Source organism: Phalacrocorax aristotelis, chromosome 2, assembly GCF_949628215.1.
Source record: "Phalacrocorax aristotelis chromosome 2, bGulAri2.1, whole genome shotgun sequence".
In the NCBI taxonomy this organism is placed as follows: domain Eukaryota; kingdom Metazoa; phylum Chordata; class Aves; order Suliformes; family Phalacrocoracidae; genus Phalacrocorax; species Phalacrocorax aristotelis.
In genome coordinates this window covers 49,549,635-49,573,901 of record NC_134277.1, presented here as the reverse complement: position 1 = coordinate 49,573,901, position 24,267 = coordinate 49,549,635, and the positions used below count along the sequence as shown (strand labels likewise).

The window sequence follows — 24,267 nt, the reverse complement described above, 5'->3', positions numbered from 1 at the left end:
CTGACTGATCTTTCATTTATTCTGGCTGAGGTGCTATAGTTGTGTGCATTACTGTTAAGCATAGGTCATATTTGTTTAGTTCCTCTGAGTCTGAAGGATATTCAGTAGCTGAGGGATACACCCCTGGGCAATTGAAGAAATTTTGGTGAGATGGTGGACAGCTGAGTACTATGGCAGGGTCGAACCAGTTTTCTTAACTGAGGAGAAGTAGGGCAGTTCAAGTTTTCAGTTTGAGAGTCTGGATTAATCGCAAGTGCTTCTGAATGTCCATGAGACTATTGTTTTAAATCTACAACTTGTGAAAATAATTCTCAGCCGTTTCAGACACATCACTACAAAATTTACCCCGTTGTCATGTTGAGCTCAGTATACTTCAGCATGCTTAAAGGCTTCTAAAATACTTTCAAATGACGGAGAAAACTGTCTGTTACATATTGGGTCTTTCAAATATTTAGCATGTGATTTACTTTTATGCATAGCTCTCCTTTTTCGAGAAAACATTTATGGATTTGAACGTATCTTAGGTCATCAGGTACTCCTTCTGTCCCTGTGCAATACTGAAACACTAGTTAAATATGAGCATCATTTTTAATTAGGTGTCCCCAGTGCTGAACTTGCTGTAGTCTGGTCTGTTCTCCATTAGTTTGTTGGTCAGAAGTTGCTGACCTTTAGATTATGCTGCAAAACCCATCTGTTGCTGCAGGCTTTTGTGAAGAGAGATGTAAAGAAATATTATCTCCTGTCGGTCAGCCATGTAAACAAACTTGAATATAGGCAGCAGCTCAGTTTCCAAGATCTGAGATCATTCAAAATAAGGAGGGAGTGGAGAAGCTGTGAACCAGTGCTCCCAATCCACTGGAGAATCCTTTCTCAGCTGTTGTGCTATAATAAAATGCCATTTTCCTATTTTAAAATCCCCTGGCTCTCCATGGGAGAAGCTGCTCTGCAGATAACCCTAATCAGTAATCAAATCCTCTTCTGTGATCTAGGAAGATGAAGGCCATGACCCCCCTTTGCCAGATATCTCTCCATGCCCTCCCCATTGCCAGCTTCCAGCTTGTTCTTAGGGCAGTCTCACCCATGAGACTTCCTTGTTAACAGTCTGGTATTTGCACTTTTTGTTATGTACCCATCAGCTCTCTATTTCCATACCCTAACCACTCTTTGACATTTCCCCTAATTTAGCACTTTTTGTCCCACAGCCCCCAAGACTGTCTAGAGAACTTAGCCTCCTTTTTTACCTCCTAATGTTGGTTGGCTGTGTACTTGATGGTCATTGGCTTACTGATAAAGTAGAAGTTAGTTGCCGTAATGTGTTTTAAATATGGTCATTCCAGTAACTTTTACTCATATAAATGCCGCTGAAGAGTCTGAAGTTTCTGAGTCCAACTTAAATTGAGACTGACAAATAGTTCCCCTAATTACACCTTCTTACTTCTTCACCTGCATTACGTAAATTATCAATGCCTTTTAATTATGCAAATTTTCCTCCACTAATGTGGTAAGCACACTGTTCTCAAGACTATTTTGGTTATGTTCTCAGATATGTTTGTAAGATTTTCTAATTTTACCTTCCTATGTTTTATTAGTTTCTAAACCCAAAACCTGTGATTTCTGCTTGTTATTGAAACGCTATCATATCCTAGCTTTACTGCATTTGCAGGTCCAATGGCAACAATAATAATCCATTTTTCTGACGTCTTTATTAGAACTTTTTGTTTCATTTAGAAGAAGAAGAAAGGGTTAGCTTTTCTTGGCTCTGATCATCTGTTCAGAAAACTCCCACAGTCCACACCCATCACAAAATTATCCTCTTCTCATAGTTTCATGAATCTTAGTCCTTTGCACTGCCTTATTATCCTTTTAAAAAGTACTTCCCAGTGGTGCTCACATTAAGCAAGAACTAATACATCCAAAATTTGTTCTCAAAGTCAAAAGCTAGATATGTTGTTATGATATATGGCAAGTACACAAATATCATATATATGCTACCAATACATGAGAGCATGCTCTTAAAAAAGACTTATCGCCCTTCTGTTTTCATGAGCAAATTCAGAAACTGCACCATACAAGAAGTGTCACTCTGAATGTCAGTTTTAAGGACAGTCCCCGTGGTGTGTGCAGTTTTTGGATGGAAATGTGATAAGGGGTGGACACAATCAGTAAGAAGTGTCTTATCTCCAGAAGCTTTATACAGGAAATGTTTCAAGGGAAAACATAAGAAATTATTTCAAGGTGATGAGATAGCCTACCTTCAGGTGAGGTGTCCATCAGAGGACTTCCAAATGTCTGTAGTTCTCTGTGTGACTTGGAATGTTTATGTCCATAAACACTGAGGTGCTAAAAGTTAAAAGGTCATCAGAAGTCTGTAGTGGTAATTTAGATTATTGTTTGTGCAATTCTACTGTTACCATTAGTAGTGTTAATTAGCAAGGTCAGCCATTCAGGTTACACTCTGAGGTGTATATTTTCAAATAAATTGTCTCATAATAGAGACAAAGATGCCATTCTTCATGGTCATAGACAGTCCTTATTACTAGCTTATCAGTTCATCAAATGAAAAAGTACATCATCTGCAACAAAGGTAGTCATTCACTATTTACAAAGGTTTTGAGAAACTACTGTATCTTTGCATCAAACTTCATTCTCTAGACTGACAGATAAAGTATTCCTCTGAAGACAAGAACAGGGGAAGTCTTATACCCCAAAGGTCACTTTTCAGACTTTTGATTTTTGCTACTGAAGATTACACAGTTTGGTCATTTCAACTTGTTTTTTATGTGTATACATTGTCTAAAAAAATTAAGGTGTCACAAAAATAGATTTTGGAACAGTTTGACCAAGTGAGCAGTAACAGGTCAGCTGGTCCCAATGGTAATTGTCCAAGAAATTGCCAAGCCTGTAATTGTGGTATGCAACCTATCAGGTAAATCAGTGTCTATACTAAATTGTTTAAAAGGGCTCCAGGGATCATTCTGAGAACTGCAAACAGTTAACTCCAACTTCTGCAAGGATGAACTGTTAGATAAGGTAATAAGGAAAGGATGGGTAAACAGAAAGATAAATACAGCACGTTATGTAAGAGTCAATATGATGTCTGTAGAGGGAAGTCATACTTCTCTAGTTTGTCCAAGTGAGTCAGTAGTGTGTGAAGAATTAATATGGTGGACTTGGATTTGGAAAGGCTTTTCTTAAGGCTTCTCAGTAGGACTTCCTAAAGCGACTAAGCTGATGAGGAAGGAGGAAAGTTCTCACAGATTAATAACAGCATAAATGATAGGAAACAATAAATGGTTAGTTTTGCCCCATAAATATAAATTACTGTCATAAGCCTACCAGGATCTTTGCTCTGCAAAGCATTCATAAATGGCCTGGAAAAAGAGATGAAGAGTGCTCTGACAAAGCTTTTTGATAATACAGAATTATTCAAAACTGAGGCTGATTTTGAAGAGTTGCAGACAACTCAAAATACTGATTGAATGGATGACAGAATTGCAGATAACATTCAGTAATGGTAAATACTGAATAATGTATAGAGGGAAAAATCATCCTAACTATATAGGCATTGGGACTTGCAGAACATTGGTCCAAGAAAAATGTCCTGAGGCCAGAAATGAGTAAGGAACTCCCCTCTGGCTGCTCAACCCCTTTCATGGACTGCTACATGGTGTCTGTAATGGTCATGAGCTCTTCATTTTGGCCGAGGTCAGCCTATGGTCATTCTTACAATAGCCTGTCAGAGGACATAGACTTTGTGGAGGCCTTTTGGAAGTTTGGGCTTGCTTGATAAGGAGGAAGTTATGTCTTTTTCTCATTGTAAAGGTGCTGGATGTAGAGCAGGTGTGTGCCAGTCCTTGTGCTGCAGCAACATGAAAAGGGCTAGTTGGAGGAGGGCTGTAGCAAGTTGGTGTCTAGTGCAAGATATTTTAGAGCCTAAAGGCACCTGCCTTACCCACCCTAGTATATTGAATTACAGGAGAAAGAGGGTAAAGTCTGGGTCCAGAAAGACCAGTGCACCTGAGGCACATTTCTCTGTTCACACATCCCACTCCTTTGGGAGGGAAATTGGAGTATGTGCATACATCTACTCCTTGGAAAAGTAGAAGGGTACCAAGAAGCACGTTAGCAGCCTCCTGGCAGAGGATGACACCTCTCTTACAGATCCACATGAGATGCAAGAAGAAAGGGCTCTCTACGTACACCTTTTGTCTCTGGATTCTGTTTATTGTGGCACTTGCCAAGCCTTCTGGGATTGGCCACCAATGGTCAGCATGGAGACTAGGAACAGCTGGAGCTGGAGGAGGAGGCTTAGATATGGAAGATAAGGCTGAGTGCTGGTGTTGTCTCAGCACCTAGATGTAGATCTAATGGGAAGGCATGGGATCATCTCTTTCTCAGGTGACAGAAGACCTTGATTTTCTGGAAAGGCAGTAGCCAAGTCCTTGTATCTTCAGAATGGATTTTTGCCTGGCATCCACTAAGGCAGTCTCTTCCTTCTTGCCAACTGTATCCCAGAGACCATATCCAAAGCTTCCTCAGGGACTCTGTGAGAGGACTGATGATGGTGGTGTTACTCCTTTATACGACCGTCTCTACACGCAGGCTGTCTTGGGAGATGAGGCTGTGGATGCATCAGTGACCTCCTCTAATGATGTGAAGGAGCCCTGCCCACTGCCATGAATTACGTTTGCTGTTTTTGTCCCCTAGCACAAATTTCCAGCACCTGCTGTCTGTCACAAACCTGGTGTCTGTGAAGGGATGACTGGCAAAACTGGGCTTGGGGTGAGCAGGATCCAGGAGGCAGCGCACAAGAGGAAGACAGTTAGGAAAGGATCAGCAGGAGAAGAAACGGTATTTCTTCCCAAGGTGCCCTCTTCCACATGTTGTGGTGTTCCTCTTCATCCCCTGCAAAGGAACTTGTGTTTGGTGGCATTGGCTAGCTGTGCACGCCTGCTGCAAGGGGGCATCTTAGAACTTACGTGAGCTTTTTGATGGTGCTGTGGAGGGAGAGGAGACATCTGTGGATGGCCAACACTTTCCATTATTTAAAGGGACCGTATTCCTTCTTTCTGGACCAAGGGGCAATCTCTTTTGATTTGCCATGGGACCTAGCACAGGAAGAAGCTGTTTCTTCTGGTAGAGCAATGAACTTTGTAGAGGGATCCTTTCAAAGGCACAACAAAGAACTCCTCTAGCCTCCCCCATCCCATGCAGTGACGCCAGCACACGACTGGGTCTTGCTCTGGTAGCTCAGGTGGGTTCCCCTCCTGCACATGGGTGGTACTTGCCATGGAGCTGCAAGGGAGGTTCCTGCAGGGAAAAGGGACTTGGGTTATATGGGGTGGAAGGAGTACTTTTTGGGAGGAAGAGGGAATAAGGCTGAGTAAGGGAACAGGCTCTGCTCCTGCTGTGGCAATTAGTGTGTGCCCAACCCACTGATTCATATGCAGGTAAAGTCATTCCATCTTCCTGTACTGGCTATGGGCTCGGTTTGCACAGTAGCCATTTGAGATAGATAGCCATGTCATGTACCAAGAGCAAAAAGATTTAGACCTAGGAGGTGGACTGTAATATGTCATGTGGTTGATCTGTCACAAATCCCATTTTTAAGTCAAGAATCACAGTAATAAGAGTTGCAAATAGTTTGTAGACTGAAGTATGTTGAAAAAACCAAAACATTTGTAGAACAGCTATGACTAGTAAGTTAATTAAAATGATACATTTACTGTAATTTATGAGTGAAACTAGGGTCTAAATTCACTGAGTACATAAATGGTTGGAAATTATTTATTTGCTTTTATTAAATAAGAAGGGAGGACTGGAGAGTGCTGCAACTGACGTGATAATGACTGGTCCTGCAGAAAAGCATAATAGAAAGTTTTCTGAGTCACTTATTAACATCTACCGTATGCCCTTTCTGTAAATTATAAGTCATTAAAGCCCGATATAGCTACTCTGGAACTTAAATAGTAATTTTTACTGTACTAAAATGTTTCTTTCAGATTTACTGTAGTAGTCTTAGAGGCTGAAACTCTTATTATGAGCAGGTTAGAGAAAGCAATTGTGATCTAAAGCTGGCCCAGAAAGCCAGAACCTTGTTTTGTATTACTGTATTGAGGGATAAAAGTTAGTTTAAATTGTTTCACTGTCAATTCATTCCTTGGTTTCACTACAATGAGTGCCAATTTTGCTGGGAGTTCAGTGTTCTTAAAACATGTATCTTCTAAGAATAGAGTGAGAACATCACCTCATTTCTTACAGATCATCAGATGTCCACCAGTTGGGGGATCTTTTTCTTGGATTGCATTTAAATCAGCAGTTTAGATGTGAAAGACTTGATATGTCATTAGCAATCCCTTGATCCACCCAGTTCCCCTGGGTGCTGTTTTAGAATGATAATCCAAATTATTCTTTAAATCTTTATAAGCAATCAGTTTCAAGTGCAAATCTTAGAAGATAAGACTTTTCCTGCTAGTTAGCTCTAAAAAAAGACCAAACAAAAACAAAAAAAAACCAACCAAAAAACCCTAACACAAGTGAGCTAGAGGCTTTGATCAGACAGGTATTCTTTTAAGTCAGATTTAGTAATTTTAGATTTTGTTTCTGCATGTCTGATACTGTGCTAGAAAATAATCCAAATACAATATTAAAAGAAGGGTGAAAAGCTTCAAAACGAAACTCCTAGCCAATTAGATTGGGTTGAGTGCTTGAAATAGTGCAATAAATCTCTTCTTTAATGTACAAAATTATTTTTAACCTGACATAAAGGTAACTTCCAGGTAACTTAACCTTACCAAAAAGGATCATAGATTTGGCTAAACTTCAAAACTCCTTTAAAATTCAGAAATCCTCTGACAAAGCACTGAGACTTTCTTTAAAAGTCTCAATGTCACTATCTCGCTTACGTTAATAGTTTCCTTAATAGGGTGCCACTCACGTTACTTGTTCTCCCTGTTATGTGGTCAGGGCTTTTGTATGTCTTTGCTGAAAGCTAGATTTGCTGGTGTAAATAGGAATTGAGTTTATTCCTTTTCCTGGAACAGTAATGAGATCATCGCATCAGCTTTGTGTTGTGATGTGATTAAGTTTGCACTGTGACTCAGTTACCTTGTCCTGGAGGACAGAGTTATAAGATTGACAGCCACAGTGTGTACAGGAGCAAAAGGCAGTATCTTGTGGAAGGCATCCAGATGTTCGTTCTGCGTCTGAAAACATTTAAGTCCCATGTTTTTAAAAGAATAGAGTGTAAGAGTATATAATGACTTCTTTTTTAACTAGGATCTGTCAGCTTTCATTTCCGTAACTGTGTTAATATGTAAATTATTGACCTAATCAGGTTAAGTGTATGGGCTGCAACATCTAATTTTCAGGCACACCTTGTTCATGGTAGTTGTGCAACAGCAAATGCAAAACAATGATGTAATTAGCTGCTCATCAGCAAAAATGTCTGAGGAGTTTTAACTTGAAACCTCTAAGAGAAAACAAACTGCTTTATTAAGTTAGAAATGCTTTCTTTGGAACCTGTGTGTATTTATTATGAATATTACCGTGCGATAATAGAACTCTATATTTTTTTCTCCATAGTCAAAAAGAAAATGAGAGGAAAAAATATCCACTTCACATCCCAATTAGATCATAGCTGAAAGCAGGGTAGCTGGTAGCCAGTTTTGTACACAGTTCGATATGATTGTCTATTCAGCTGAAGCCAAGACTGCAGAAGTGGCAGTGCTGTAAGCTAGGTATAAGGTTCACTGCCCGATCTGCGTGGGCGAAGTTTGTCAGAACCCTTGCATTCATTAGGGTTGGCTTTAGTCAGGGTATCCATTCCTTGAATGCTAAATTCACCCACGAGGTAAAAGCAAAAAGCTGATGCATGTATAAAGTAAGAAAATGTTTGTTCTTCTGCTAATACTGAAATATAACATATTTTGAGATAACAAAAGCCATGAAGGATCATTTTCTCCCTGAAAGCCTTAATAGTATGGTTCAAGATTGAAATTTAACTTGTCTCAGCAAGCATTTCATAGCCAAATAAACACTGCATCACAAAGCTGGTTAACATTCAGCCACAGCAGCTGGACTCATATTTATTAAAATTTTCCCTAGGACTTGCTCTGCACTTTTAGAGAAAAGTCACTTCCCTAATTTTTTCTCTGTAGACATTGACTTCTAGGCTGTTTGTTCAAGATAAGCATCAAAATGAGGATGCAAAGGTCAATCTCTACTGCATTACAGAGTTACAAAGAGAAACAGTCAGTTTGTCTTCCAGAGAATGTTCTCCTATAAACTGTTTACTTCCTCTAGGAAAAAGGGTTTCTTCTTTGGGAATTCAGCAAATTTTGTGTTAGTGGAAGGACAGACTCTTCTTTTGTTGTGGATTTACTTCTTCACTGAAAGTTTCGTCATTTCAGCTCTCTACCTCCTTATCTCCACCTTTTCATGGCAAAAGTCTGTGAGCTCGTGGTTTAGGCTCTGAGATGCTGGCTGCAGTGGAGTCTGCTGCCCTGCCTGGTCTGCCACCACCTCCACTTTGCTGTCCTGCCTCTCTCCTGTCCCAACTCCACAGACTTGGAAACGTGTCTCAGTCCAGTGCTAATGCAGGCCCACGTAACTAATGGATGGCATAACTCAATTTGGATATGTTTTATAAAAATAAGGATGCATTAAAAATAATGGTGCTAGCATCTTTCTTCTGTTGATAGTAATTTCTTGCTCAGATTTTTAACATTTAGTGAGCTTTTAGAATAAGGACATCCATCATGGTGCCATCAAGGCAAAGGAGTTGAGGGAGCTGCTGCCTGCTCAGCTGGAAATTAAGACTGCCTTGCCTGAGACAACACAACTGACTGTATGTACACCCCAGTCTTTTACAGCATGGAGTAAAATGGGTTAGTGTAAATCACCAACAGTGGTGGTTAAAGCCAGCCTGCTTAACGTTGCCATTTAGTGGGTGCATATATACATAGATTTCACATTCTAGCTAAGTGGTTGGTAATTTCTTAAACTGCTTTAACTCAAGTACTTGTGATTGTTTGACTCTACTTAATTGCGTGGTTTTAATTAAGCTAAAATTTATTTAACTATGTAATGGAGAAGATAAGCTGGAGTGTCTGTGGTAACAGTGCCAGGCACAGCCTTCTACATAGAGAGGGTGAACCATTTAAGCAGGTATATTGTAACTTCTACATTAATTTCTTGACACTGTGATATATTCCTCTTTGCCTTGTCCCATTTTGGTGATCACAACTCAGTAGTTGCATTAGGACAAAATTGTCCTTCCCGTGCCCACCAGCCGCACAGACAGCTAGTCGTCTTCCCCTCGCTCTAGCTTCCATGAATTACTACTCAGAGCTGTCGTGCATTGCCTTTCTTTTTATACTGTCAGGGATGACTTACCAAGTACTTGAGTTTATCCTTAAATAAAATGAGCCTTGGTCTTCTCTGACTTCTTTTATTAACAGTGAAGTTGTACATTGCCATTCATGTCACTAGTTAGCGACATCATGTTGGTCTCACAGTCTTTGTATCTTTTTCTTTTATTGTTGATAGAAGACTGTCAGGTTGAAGAGCTTGTCCATCTTGCTCCCTAGCATAATAAGAGCACTTCTTGCGTGTGTTGGAAGTGGCAGCTGATAAGAAAAGATGAAGATGACTGTACGGCACTGTATTGAGAGAAAAAGGTGATTTGTCTTCTCTTTGCAAGTGTCCACTGTAAATCATTTAACCTTGTCTTAGAGCTCTTTTGTTTCTGCAGTTGCAGTAAAGAAATTCCACAGTGCTTATATTCATCTGTTTCTTGAAATATTATTATAAAGAACAGTAAGATGGCATTATGCTGGGGACAGCTGCAAGGGTTTCTCTTATACACAGGCTGCCAGGAGCTGGAACTCAATGAATTGATACAAGCATAGGAAAGCTACTTAGGAATCTCCTGCTGCCAGTCACCAATGAAACTGTGATGGTCAGCCAAGTAGGGGTAAACGCAAGTTGAGGTAAGGAGAAGAAAATAGATATGAAATTGCCAAATCACTAGTTTCTTGATGTCACTGAAACAGCATGGTTCATAAAGGGTGAAGCATATGGAGTCCAAACACAACTTAATGAAATGGCAAGTGTTGAGAAAAACCAAAACACGAATGTACTGATGACTTTTGTGAGATGCAGTGAGTAGGGATGATCTCTGAAGTAACTGTGAACACTTACTCGCAACTTGGCCTATTGAACTGTTCATTAGACATTAAATTTTATTCTGTTTATTTGGAATAAGTAGTGTAAGTCTGAAAATATATGTGTGTCTGCATTAAGTGCAGATTTGGGCTGCCATTTTGGTTCATGGTTCTTTTTACAACTGACACTGAAGTATTCAGTCAATCTGTAATGGCTGCTCTTTAATGACATTGACGGAGGGGTTATCAAATATGGGACCTGCCCTTAATTTCAGAGAGCAGCAAGAATGAAAAGTCTTTATTTCAGTGGCTGACATACTGTGAACCCATGTTCCTGGGGGAAGTTTCTTACCCCCTTGTTTGGAACATGTTTGCTTTCCAAATGCTCCACACACACACAATGATTAGCACTGTGCTCGTATTTGGGTACTGGGAGCTCAGTATGATTATGAATAGATACGGGACCCGCCCAAAAAACAATACTGCCACGGTCAGCAATGAAGAATACTCTCTCCCTTCACATGGACAGATGTTTTGCTTCGGGCTGTACAACGAAACTGGCAGTTCTGAAACCTGCAACCTGTTTATTCGATTCATAATTCAAAGCCAGTGTAATTCTCAGTGACTATCACTGTTGTTTTCGTTATGGAGTCCCAATTCATTGTTTCTGTGGGCACAAAAGGATTGCTGGACTCATTTGGTGTTTCAGTGCACTGTAATTTTACATAGTGCAATACTGTTGAGATTGCCTAGCTGTGTCATCTGTTGGGCTCATCACTATTACTTCCTTTTGACCTCTTCTCTGTAATTGCACATGGATGACTTACTAGCTGCCATAAAGATACTTAAATGCAACTGGGCTCATTAAAAAAAAAAATGTGAATAGACCAAAATTATTCTCTCTGGGGTCAGTAAGGACCAACTAGGTAGCTCTTCGCTCTCTGCCAGGCAGTCAGAGCCATCTGTCACATGACAATATGCAAGCATCGATTTCAGAAGTCCATTTGGTTTTATGACAGTTTTTACAATTTTATGGAAATTGAACCGTTACATAAAGCATAATTTTCCTCAGAAATTGGTGTTTTATAGACTTATATCCCTGTTCAGTCATTTACATTCCTAGTTGCTTTTTACATAAAGCATAAATATAATGATGCTTTTCTCCCCTCGTAAAAAATCATCAGACTTTTTTTTTGTCTTTTTTCAATAAGTGAAAAACTATCCATGTTTGGTACTTAAGAAACCTCAAGGGTTCTATGTCCAAGTTTTATGTATCCAAAGAAACCAAGTCTGTAGGGGCTACAAAGGAACTAATGTCTAATGCTTTAATCATTTAATTTAGCTCAAAATCATAGTTCATAATGATTTTCTAACAAGATTTTCCTACTTTTTCTATTCTTTAAGTATGTATTTTTCATAATCTCTGTTAGTTCTTAATTTAACTCATCATATCCCTGCTGTTCTTGGAATGGTAAATCTAAAACATTAAGTCAAATTGTACAGATTTTTAGTTGTTGGAGTCTTGTGTTCCAGTCCAGATTATAACCAGTGTGAGCATGAGCTTTCCAATTTTGTTTCATCGTCTATGAAAGTTAATCAATGCCATATAAAGGTTCTGCTCAGGGGAAGCTGGGGATTTTGCATGCTAGATCAGACTTGAATTGCATCAGTGGATCTGTATAAGAACAACTTGACAGCATCTGTTCACATCACTCTGCATTTGTCAAGGCATGGTAGTCTTTTATCTTTACAAGGACCATTTTAAAGCAGGACAAGGGAAAACGTCAGGTTGGAGGTATTATTTTTTTGGAGGCTGTATGCATTAAAACTCAAATTCCTCAGTAAACTGCAGCTGCTTGGCAGTTCCTAGGCATTTGTCCAGTTCACCTGGGCATCACAGGCACAGCTGCTCAGGTGTTTGTGTCCCTAGATATAAAAACATGTATGAAATTGGTAATTGCTTGGTTGCTTACATACTTCTCCTGTACAGTAATTGCCATTTAAAGGTCAGCACTTTCCAATATGTTCTGGGTGTCGCTGGTTTTCCTAATAGCAAGAAGATGAGTTATCTGTAGTAATGGTTCTTACCCTTACAAGTGTATAAATATTTGCAATTATTTGAGTTGTCATAGCATGAAATGTGGCAGTGAAAGATCTGGGTTCAGCTGTACTAGATGAACTTGAAAAGAACATGTAATGAAAAGGCGGCCATCCCTAACCCATGGAGCATATCAATGAAAGTTGGATATAACTCCAAAAAAACTTTGCAGTCAGACTATTTTGTGATTTTACAGGGAGATATAAGGGATGAGAGATGCTGGAATTCAGGGATCTTATTCATGAGTTGAATTTATTAGCCCATAAAAGACAGTGGCACTCAAAGAAGAGTTACGGGAATCAACATTTAAGAGGGACTGGAAGTTACTTGTCAGAAGCTATTTTAGGAGAAAAGTTTATGAACAGAGACTATGAAGGACATTTGAATATGAGAGATCTAGGGAATTGTGAACTTGAGGGGAAATCTAGATACGCAGAGAACCTGTTGTGTTGGTTTACAGTGTGTGTTCCTAGCTGCTTCTAGTTTGGTGTTGGTGGTTTTTTTTAATCTAACACTACCAGGACCCTCTATAGTAGCTCCTAAACGAACATAAACATAGGATCTGAGCCAAAACTGGACCTGCTGTGGTAATAAAAAATTATTCCAGTGGATTTCCCTGTTCCTTTTGTAAGGGCAAGTCATATGAGACCATCAGGATGAGCCGTACCTGAGAGGTGGTGGTCTCATCACACACAGCAAGGTGAGGACAGGCAGCTGCCTGGGAGCTGCAGAAGGAGGGATCTGAGGGGCTTGGGAGGTTTGTGTAAGCTCGGTATGTGGCCTCATTTTGCGAAAGCTGATGTTTGAGGCCAGCTGGGATCATTGTTTGGACAGAGTGAAACTAGTCTGAAGTGGTACCTCAGGGAGTCGTTAGCATGCAGATGACAGATGAACCTGCATTTGCAGATGAGATCACCAGCAACAGGGTGGCAAGTGTTTAGTTTTAATGTCATATTGCTGTTGGGCTTACGAGCATGTGTAACTTGTCAACACTATGTGGAAGTCTCCTTGTAGCACCTTTGAGACACCTTTTGCCAGGCAAGACTGCAGGTTACTTTTGCTAATGAAGTTGCTGTGGACAGCAGGTTCTAATGGGTGTGAAGAGATTGCCCTATCCAGTTCTCTGTGTGTGTAAATATTTTAAACTCACTAGTTACAGAGGATGGAAGCTATGATAATGGATATTTTCTGGGTTATAAAGACATCTTACGTTTCCTGAAAGTGAGGTGAGACCACTGCAAACAATAAAAAACAAATCAAAAAATCAAACAAGAGAGAGAGCAGTCTTCTGTTCAATAATTACCCCGTGGTTTTACGAATCTCCTCTTATGCTTAGACAATGCCCCTTAGAGTTGGTAATTTTACAGTTTTACAACAATCACAGAGCTTGTCTTTGTGTGCGTTATGTATATGCTGAAGGGCAGAGAATAGCTTCAAAGTGGAAGGTGTCAAGAAATGTCCAAAATCAATTATCCATTATATAGCTTGTGGGAGACATTCCTTGTCTCTCTGTGAACAGTCCTCGAGACAGTGTGGCTTTCAGACTGCCAGGAAACTGGTACGTTTCCAAGTTAACGGTGGAAATTGCTTTGAACTTAGAATAAACCTGCACACACATACAAATTAGAAGAAAACAAAACACGTTGAATGAAATCTTGGCCTTATCAAAGTCAAAAGGAGTTTGCTGCTGACTTCAGTGGAACAAGAATTTTATCCATAAAGAAGAAAAACAAAAAAGATTTTTGAACTCTAAAATCAGAGCTAAGCTGTCTGATGTAGGGGTTTTTTTTGTCACAGATACCTGCTTGTTTTCACATGTATTTGCAGGATCTGAAGGCCACAAAGTCTTTGTAATTGTGTGTCTGCAATCCCTGACTGCAATATGCTTGCCAAAGCACACCTGGAACACTCATGCTTTTGTAACTTTCATTTCTTGTTTTTATGGTCCAGCAGCATTGCTCAGGCCTGTTCAAATGAGTTGGCAATTAGTAACATAAATATAACTTGTCTGACTTGATTTGTTCTTCCCACACACACGTTTTGCGTCTGTCTCTCTCTGGCTGAACCATGTGTAGAGAGAAGAGTAGTAAGGAAGCATGCTGTGTTGGGGGGAATGCCAGGAAGGTTTTTACAATTTTAGAACGAGCTCTCGTACGTTATGAAGACAGCAAAAATAAATTGTGGCCATCCTAGTGCGGCATCTCTGTGAGCACACTGTCCTCGGGTGCTCCTCTGTTACACTTGTATAGCCTGGCAAGAGTTACCATTAGTTTTCGTTAAACAACCTGCAAATTGTTTGCACCTCAGTGCTTTGAAGGGTCCTGTCCAATGTGCCTGCTTCAACCACGTTTAACAAATGCCAGATTAAACACCTCACAAAAGGCCACTATAGATACCTGGGAATTTTTGTTGCGGTTTTTAGTTGTTCTGGGTTTATTTTTTTTAAAATTCCTGCCACAGATATAAAATTGCCCTAATAGCTAGAGTGCTCTGTTGGTAAATGAGAGTTCAGGCTTAACTTCTCTGACCTGGAGGGCCGCGCTGCCTCTTGCCTCCCTGCCGAGTCCCTGTGCCCTGGTGTTATTCCCTCGCTGCATGGGAACCATCCAAACCTCCCTGCCTCTCCCCATCCAGTGGAAACTGCTGCAGCAACACAAATGTGACCTTCACTACTTCCCTAGAAAAGGGGAGAGGACTGCAGGAAAGCACAGGAGCCCATAGCCTGGTGTGGGGGCACTGAGAAAAGGTTTGGAGTTGTGGTCTCCTCTGTCTGGACCATGAGTTTTCATTTGCTGTGTTAGCAGTCTCAGCTCCAGAGAGGAGAGGGAAGTCAGATAACTTCATGCTCAACATGCAGGTTTCCATGCCCTTCAGCAACTGATCACTCCCCATGCACTGTGCAGGTATCTCAGTCTGTGCTCAGGATTCCTCTCTGGGGGCTGACACCTAGAATGTAATCCTTATAGCCTCTACTTTATAGGCTTCAGATGCTTTATTTGGTCTGGCCCTTCATTACGCAAAGGTAGGTCTACATTACTTTGTAAGAGTAAACAAACGTGCAGGCCTATAGAAGTGATGGATCCATTCGATCCGTCATGGGACGTGACAGATCTGCTGGATATATCTCCTCTGGGCAATGCCAACTCAATGTGTATGCTTGGAGAGGGATTTATTTTGAAAGAAATATTTATATTCAGTAAGTTAGAACGCAATCAATGGATCCATTAGTTTTATTTCACATAGATGCTCACCCGAATGACTCCCTCTTTGCAGTATATTCTTGGTTAGCATGCTCCTCCGTTAAGAAGGAACAGCTGCATATTTCTGGCCGTGTTGTCGTGAGTTGTGAATTACAAACCAAGTGACGTGTTTTATTTGATTACTGCAGTGCCTGTGAATAGCTCAGTGCTGACAGCCTGGGAGGAAGAGTACCATTAAATGCCCTGGGATAGGCATAAGATGAGCCGCAACACTGGAAGATTTTCTCCTCCAGCCCAGGCATTGTGCCTCATTTCTGAAGTTACCATCCCATTGACTTATTTGCTGGGCTGTCACATCAGCTATAGTGATGTTTTTGATGCCACTATGTTTTCTGACATTTGTTCCTTAAAAAGTAGAAATACGGTCACACTAAGCAGCTGTGAATAGCCATCAACTTTCAATCACCACCAGCCCAGACAGCATTTGAAACAGCAGCTTTGGGTGGGGATGAAAAGCTCTGCATCCTACTGACAGTGCCTTCAGCCAGTCAAAGGTATCAGCAGGAATGAGAAGTCTGAAATGCACATTTAAAATCGTGGGGACATCACGTACTGTGAAGACATTATTTGAAATGGTGTCTAGGGGTTAATAGCAGCGTCCTTAATTCTTTACATTTTTTGATTCTGAAAACTTATTATTTTTAAATATATTTCATGTCCTACATAGGGCCCCAGTTAGTGCACAGAAAAAATACATTGGTGATTGTTTTTACTGCAGTATTAGCTGAAGATACAATTCCCATTCACAGAAAAGCCTCCAGCTGGGCGTTAAGTGGTACTTTATTCACAGCATGTGTTGATATTCAAGCGATGTTAACATTGGACCTACGAGTATCTGGTGGTTCTGATAAACCAGCCCACAGCAGCTCCTGTGTTACCTGTGTGGCTGCTCTCAGCCAGTGTTGGTAAAGTTGAGCAAGAACTTGAGCTAACTAATCCTACAAAAGTAATTAGCTTAATTGTATTGCCTTTTGAGGAAAAAGTAAAGAAGCATCACTTTATGAGGTGAAAATATTGAGGGTGTTTGGGAAACAGAAAAAGCCAGTTTGTGAGAAAGAGCATTTATGAAATGCCTTGCTCGTATCTGTGCGTGCGGGCGTGGTGATGGCTTGTAGAAAAGTATCTGTTGAGCATAGAAGTGGTAAACATCTTCAGCAGTTGTTTATTTAAGAAGATAAAACTTGAAGGTGCAGCAAAATATGCTCCTGAGGCCTTTCTTCATCCAAAAAAGTTTCCTTATTTTTACCTGATCAATATTTTGCATTATTTCCTGGTTTACTTCACAGGCATCAAGCCTACGGTTTACTTGAAACCTCAACAAAGCGGGAGAATTTCTTTCTCTTCAAAATGGTGCGAGAGCAGTTTACTAGTTAGGTCATTTAACTCAGTCATAAATTACAAAATGTGAGTTATGAATAATCAGATAAAGCAGTTCAGTATTATGAAACCAGGCCTAAGAAAAGTAATTGTCTGTAGGTTTCCATGCTTTCTCGAAACTTGAATTGCAAAAATAACTTCTTAGACCAAGAATCCAAAACTCATCAATTTATTAGTGAAGACGATCTTCCAGCTATGTTTTATATTTTCTCTTTTCCTGCACTCACCTTTAGCAGCACCATAAAACCTCAACAGCGATCCTAAATTTTAGGAAATACTGATCTTTACATAACAGTTATGGTATTCCTTATGGCTCATCCTTGTTTAACAGAATTGAAGAGAGAAAAGGTGCTGAATGGCTATTAGTTTAATAAAGAAATATCCATTTGAAATTCTTATTGAAGTGCAGTGACTGTACAACTAAACTGAGGCTTAATTACATTTTTAATTAAAGGAATAGCTATTGATTATGTCATTGAATATGTGTTGTAGCCAGCCCTAACAAATAGCAATATTACATGAGATCATTAAACTAGTTGTTAAAATTCTAAGTGAACAAGAACTAGAACTGGTGTGGATAAAAGACACAGCGATGCTGGGTAGAAGAAAAAGATAATGAAATGTGAAAAATCCATTAATTTCTAAAAGTTTGGTTACTGATGGGTTTATGTGCTGTCACAATTTATTTTTATCTATGGAACAAAATGAAGACAGAACCAGAACAAATTTTAAATAAGAAAATGGGTAAAGTGTTATCTTGGGTCTTGAAAGTAACAGTGATTCAGGCAGTATTTTTCATGAGCTTTATGTGAAGCCAGATCTAATCTGTCGTATGCGAGAGACCTTCTGATCACTCAGGGAGCAATCAGATCTACTATGCAGCCTGATATAAAGGGCAAATAAGTGCTAGCGGTCCGAGCAGTAAGAGCATGGGAGCACTGACAGAAACAATAGGCAGCTGGGTCCAGCTGGCTGCAGGGCACTGGCAGCTCACCCTGTATTCAGCCCGCAGCTTTCCTGCTACTGCAGCGTTGATCCTCTCCCAGGCCTGTGGTGTGGATGCCTGGTGAAAGCAGTTTTCTGGACACTGGTGGTCAAGAGTGGGCGTGGAAGCCCACGTGAATCCGTACAGACGCGTTTTTCCTGTGCAGGTTCTCCGTTTGTGCATGCAGGTGGCACTGCCGCCTGGATGGGTCTGTTCTTCGCCAACACCCCTCGGCTTGTGCGAAGCTGTCAGTTCATGCTCTCAAGAAAATGTGTCCTATATTTGTTTTAGACTTAGCTTAAACAGTGCGTCCATGATGTTAAAGGTCTGATCCTTCCCCTCCTTGTGGTCCCACCTTTACTGCTGAAAGATTCTTACTAAAACATTTTATTAGGGAGGGGAGTAGCCCCTACGGATGGATATCACAGCAGCCCGTTGCTTGTGGCTGAAAGCTGCTCTCTGAACAGTGAGGTATAATAGGGAGATGGGCAGATGATCTCATGGGTCTTCTGTTCAGTCCATTACGATTCATGAGCATATAAAGCTGTTTTAATCCTTTTCATTCAAATGCATTGTGTCCACAGAAATGTATTCTTAATAATGGCACAAGGCATGCTGCAACACGGGCAAGCTTACAGTCAGACCCTGTGACTCCGCTGGACTAAGTTATTGTTTTAAATAGAGCAATTTAGAATCAAAATTTTTTTATTGGTACAGGTTTTATAGTTGAGCCTATTTTGAATGTTCTGTCTATGCATAATGCACAAAAGCTAATTTGTTAAAAGGCTCTGAGGGGCGTACAGATGTCAGCACCCGAGAGTTGGGATGTATTAGAATTAGAGATATCTGTAACCTCTATTTGACCTCAGAGTTTTATGGAGCATGATCGAGTCTTCGGTGCCCTTCCTCCCGCCGCGACCTCTTCATCTTTCAAGCATGCAGGATAAACAAGGGCGGCAAATGCGGTGAAAGCGAAGAACGTGGCAGCGGCTGGTGAGCTGCAGAAGTTGGGGGAAGCGTTTGGTAGAGGCGTGAGCACTCTTTACGAATAGAAAGGAACATCTTGTGGTGAAAGCACATTCCCCCCCTGTATTGCACCTGTATTGCTACTATTACGTGGGGTGTTGTTCTCGCATTCAGAGCCCAGATTACACAACATCTTCTGTGTCTAACGGGTGACAAATAAAAAAGAGTGGATTACTGAAATATCAACTGAAAGGGTCAGATATAAACCCCACAAAAGTAAGAAAGTTTAATGACCTGTTATCAGGATTTAGCAATGATTTGTACTTGGGTAATGGCATCGCTGGTTTTTTTTCAACACACAGGATACATTTTACTTTACTTCAGACAGGTCCCTGTTCCTGTTTCTGCTTAACCACAGGATGTTATGATTATAGATGTAGTGGCAGTGTTGTTGCAGAATCGCTGCTGATAAATTACGGTAGGATGGCAGCTGTAAATACAGCTTCTCTTGTGATTTAAGAGGGAGATGTGACAGCCTATGGCCCAGATGCTTGATCAATGGTAAATAGGGCCAGCTGCAGCACGCTAAAGCTTATAAGTCCTTGCCAAATTTTGGGATTAAAAGTTGTTGTTTCAAGCGTCAACTCCTCCGGTGTTGAAGTAATCAGCTGCTCCGGTCCTCCTCTTTTCCTTTCTCTTTGGCCAAGATTTATTTACCTTTGCAAGTAGGAACTGACACGCAAACCTTTTGTTGAGTAATTTTTTGAGATACGAGAGCTTCTTCAGCAAGCTGCCAAGTATTCAGTGTCTGTCTGCACCACAGTGCTGTGCGACTCCATGTTGTGTCCCCCGTGACCTTCCCGTTCACCTGCTTAACTGGTCAGGAAACGTGCGGCCGCCTGGAGCTGTGTGGTTACGCTGCTTAAAGCTGGAGAAACAATAAACCAGTCATTTCATATTAGCGTATTAACACACACCAGCAGCAAAATCAGCTATAATCAGGATTCACTTGACACAAAAGTGCATGTAGCTCTGGTTGCTCAGTCCCCTGCTCTGTAGGCGCCAGTCCCGTGCAGGTAATATACCTAATCTCTGATGGGGGATGAGAAAAATTTCAGTACGCAACTCGTAATGTTGCAGTGATTTTAACCTCGCTCGTCTCTGAGAAGCCCCACGTACCCTGATCTGAAGGCTGATACAAGTTTGGTTATTTTTTCCCTGAAGTGAGAAATGGAAATGACTGCCTCCCCCAAGATCTCCCTGGAATTCAGATTAAATGGGGCTTGTATTTGCATTGGAACTAAGGATGAAATCAGGATTGGCAGACTGTGATGTGTGAATTTGCACACGTACCGGGACACAGAACAAGAGTGAATCTCATTAATTAGGTCAAAACATTTTAGATGGCCGGTGCCTAAAATTCAATCCTGTTCAGTAGAAGAGGCTTTCTCTTGGGTCTCTTTAATGTCACATTCCATTTAGAATTGTAATAAATGCTAGAACTTGTTTCCCTCTCCCCTATCCCACAAAAAACCGACAGAGAGGAATTTCTTGCGAAGCCTTTGATAACGGTTCTTTCTTTTTGTTCCAGATAACTTCAAACGAGAAGCGCTCGGAGAGCCTGAAGAATGATGGTGATGCTCTTATCCAAGCTCTAGAGAGCCTGGCCCAAACTGCCAGGTGAGTTCCCTCAGGCTTTCAGGAATTTCCAGGGCTGAGAGCGCTCGCCTCCTCTTTTGTCTGTGATGGTCTTCTCCTGTAATCGCCCTCTGTGCAGTACAAGCTTCTCAGGTTTCTGTCCCTGGCCCCCCTCCCTACACTGCTCTCCTCCAAACTACTCTCATTCAGAGCTTGCAGGCGTTTCTGCCGCGGCGGCGGCGTGCTTTGATCCCCAGCTGCGGCGAGCCCCACTGTGCTGCAGAGTCCTGCGCAATGTGTGTGCACATGTGTCGGTTTCCTTTTTTTTTTAATATATTATTTTGTTCCAAACACTTGGCCTCAATGACAGGATACTGGTCAGTGGTTCTTGGCGGAGTGGGCTAGATGCACAATGTGATGTTTGTGCCCTGTTTTAAAGTAATTGTGTTTGGTGCACTTGCAAGCTGATTACTTTCAAATGCGCAGCTGAAGAACAGAACTACTTTTGTTTAAGAATACCTGTGGCTTCTCTGAGAAGGCAGGAGACTTTGGGGAATGCCACGGCCTCCTCTGCAAGAACTCAGGTCCTAGTCCCAACAAGTTGGCCAAACCTCAGCTCATCTCCTGTAGACTTTCCGTCATCTAATCCCCCTTGGACATATGAATGAATGAATTACTGTTCTCTGCCCCTCGGAACAAATTTCACACTCCTACCGTGGGCTGTTAGGCTGCGTTTCATTCCTGGTAGAACTAAAATTGAGAGAGAAATTATAGTTTATAGATCAGTTTTTGAAACACTAAGGTAATTTTTTCGGCGCTCTTTGTGCTCCCGAATGCGGGCTTTATATGGGTCAGCTGTTTGGGAAAATGGGCTCCTCAACATTATGACAGGGTGTACCCTGTGCTGGAAGGAAGGGGGGACGTGGGCATCCGTGAAGAGGAAATGTTGGAACGTGGTGAGTGTAAGGAGATGCACACCAAGGACTAACCAAACCTGTCGAGAGCAGTCTGCATCCCTCTTGCATACTCAGCTGCTGACTCATGGGTTTTTGTATGACACATTAAATTATCTAACTAAAATAAAACGTCAGCTCTCCCCAAGGGAGACACTGGCATCACCACTGAAGATGACAGTGGGGAAAGACGGGGTTTTCTTCTTTCTGAACTAGTTTTCAGTCTTTTGTAGCATTTCAGTGTTAGCTGCACTAGACAGCTCGGTTGCTGTCTTTGAGTTTGCTTTTTTGGCTTCCTCTAATTGTCTGTTATCTATACATTTCTGTACTCAGAAAACCACATACTACAGAGTCCAGAATAAACAGCACTCACTCTTATTTGACACAAGATGCTCAGTAGACCAAATTCTAGCTGATGCCGGTGACGAGTGTGTTGATACGTAATGGTAAAGCCAAGTTCCTTTGCTGTGCCGAGCTCCCACTTTGCAGCAGTTCGTGGATTTCATTTCCCCCCCACCCCTTCTTTGGGGAACACACGTCCCTATCCATTTGCCTCCAGAGCAAACTGGGAGGGGTTCGGCATGGATCTGAGGGCTGTAATGGACTCGGACATGGGTAAATTGGCAGTGGGCAGGCAGGAGAAGCCCGGGGTTAGCGAGCTTAATCAGCTTTACCTGAATGGCCATTTTGTTTATGGAGGTTGTGGCTGTTCTGCCATCTCCCCAGATTCTCTTATGTGACATCTTTCCCAGAACATTCCTTGTGACGTAATAAACTTGGTCTCCTCACCTGTGCTTTGAACCAGATTAAGAAGCCTCTCTGTATCTCATGCAGAACTGGAAACATTTTGGAGAAGGCTACAACCGAGATCCTGGATCTAAGCCATCCTCCTAGTAGTCTGACCTCCCAGGCCCTTCCACCCACATACTATCACTGAGTTGAGGTGACTGGGGAGTGTTTTTGCTTTGCTCATTTTTTACAGACAGGTTTCTAACCTTTCGCTCTGCCCGTGCGGCAGGAGGAGGATACCAGCCAAGCACTCACGTGCCGAGAGAGGGGCACTGCTTGGCCTGCAAGTGGCGTTCGGGGCTCTCCTGCTGCCATGGAGCAGCCATGGGCTGCCAAACGCCCTCTCTGAGATACCGCCTCGGCTAGTCGGAACAGGCAGTTTGAGAGGGACACATAAACAACCCATTCTGCTTAGTAGCTACGTGGAATCAAATCCACACATTAAAATGTGGGATCATAGCCATTTATTGCTGAGTGAAGCCAGTTGCCAAGATGAATTTGTTACAGATAACTAAATTTTCTGGTTTAAACTGCTGATCATTAAACATTGGCTTACATAATGAGGACTGATCATTTGGGTTTCCTGGCTAGCTCTGCGTTCCCCAGAACATGGAGTGTTGGTAGGTATTTGTCATTAGCAGCAACCAAGGAAGGTGCAGATTGGTCTACCAGTGTCCTTCCTAAGCTAAAGATGACGGATGGTAGGCTATAAAAACCCAAAGACCCCAATTTGTTTCTGTGGACTAGCAGTAATGTGTTAGAGCCTCTGTTCCAAGAGAAAAACATGTGTTTCCAGGACAAAATAGGCAAAATATGTATAAAATCTTAGGTGAGGAAGCTAAGGGGGAAGACGCCACCATTCAGGCTCAAGCCGGCAGAACTGTGTGTGGTGGGGCAGTCAGTCTTCCTTGCAGGAGGTGGGCAACCGCCTGCCTGCATGGCAGAGAACGGCTGCGTCGAGAGGGCTGTACGTATGAAAACACATTTGAAAAACACATTTTTCTGTCAAGCTGAACGTGTACATTCATGGCGGGGGGGAGGGGCATGATAACGTGTATCTTCTTTTTACAGCGGCAATTGTGTGAGATAGCAGATACTGTGCATTTAAGCCGAAATTCATTTCACACAAGCTTTGTTACAGGGCAGAATCGCTGGTTGCACAGTGGGGTATGTAGTGTAGTAAGTGGCTCTTAAGAATTTTCCAGCATAGGTGAAGACAAATGTGGGATTTGAACAAAAAGTTTCCCCCAAGAATGTCTAATAGATGTTACTGTTTTTAATTCCTAGCTCTCATGCCGATGTTGCTGTTGCTTCCTTGGCATTTGAAATTCTGAGCATGGTGGCACATGAAAATCTCAAGGCTACCAAGTGAACTGCTTTTGTCCGGCCTACTCACCCACGCAAGCTTGTGCTGCGCAGCACCTCATTCCTGCAGGAGCATCGGCGAATGCGCAGAGCAGCCGTAACCAATTTAGCAGGCTGAGCTGTAGCTCTGTACGGCTGTATGTGTGCCTTTGGGAGGCTTTAGGGTGGTTGGGTGGGGTGGTCTTTTTTTTGTGTTTGTTTGTTGGTTTTTAAACCCCTGTAAGGATGAATTTCTGGTTACTGCTTTGCCTTGCTGGCATTATGTGATGTAGCTCAAATACTTGACAGCCAAAGTTTGAAAAGTGTAAATTAAATAAATAGTATAGTTATTTCACAATATGTGTTTCACTATTTTAAGTTGCTGGTACAAATGTTCAGCTTTTTTTTTTTTTTTTTTTTAAACCAGGTGAACACCTTGGCTGTTCATTTCAAGGGGTCACCTCATGCCTATGCCTGGCACGATTCTCCATCTCACACAAGCAGGACCAACCCCTGCGATCACGTAGAGGCTGTGTGAATACATGGCACGCGTGATACTTTTTTTAAAAAAAAAAAAGGTTTTTACTCGGTACGCTGGGCTTTTTTTTTTTGTGAGACTGTGTGCCCAGCACGGCACAGGTTTGGTGGAGCGTCGGTCTCAGCCGCCAGTGCTCCTGGCTGGAGCTGCTTT

General features: G+C 41.6%; 1 protein-coding gene across 7 annotated transcripts in view; it reads left to right on the top strand.

Annotated features, from left to right (window-relative positions):
- ULK4 (unc-51 like kinase 4) overlaps positions 1 to 23,933 on the top strand; it is a 248,917-nt gene extending 224,984 nt beyond the window's left edge. For 4 of the 7 annotated variants that reach the window (XM_075083469.1, XM_075083468.1, XM_075083467.1 and 1 more), the window contains 2 exons: positions 20,444 to 20,532; positions 23,520 to 23,933. In XM_075083469.1, the coding sequence (XP_074939570.1) occupies positions 20,444 to 20,532; positions 23,520 to 23,604 (174 nt within the window). In that variant the 3' untranslated portion in view covers positions 23,605 to 23,933. The remainder of the gene's footprint in view (positions 1 to 20,443; positions 20,533 to 23,519) is intronic. The other 3 variants (XR_012659008.1, XM_075083470.1, XM_075083471.1) reach the window with 1 other exon arrangement.
- The last annotated feature ends 334 nt before the right edge of the window (positions 23,934 to 24,267 follow it).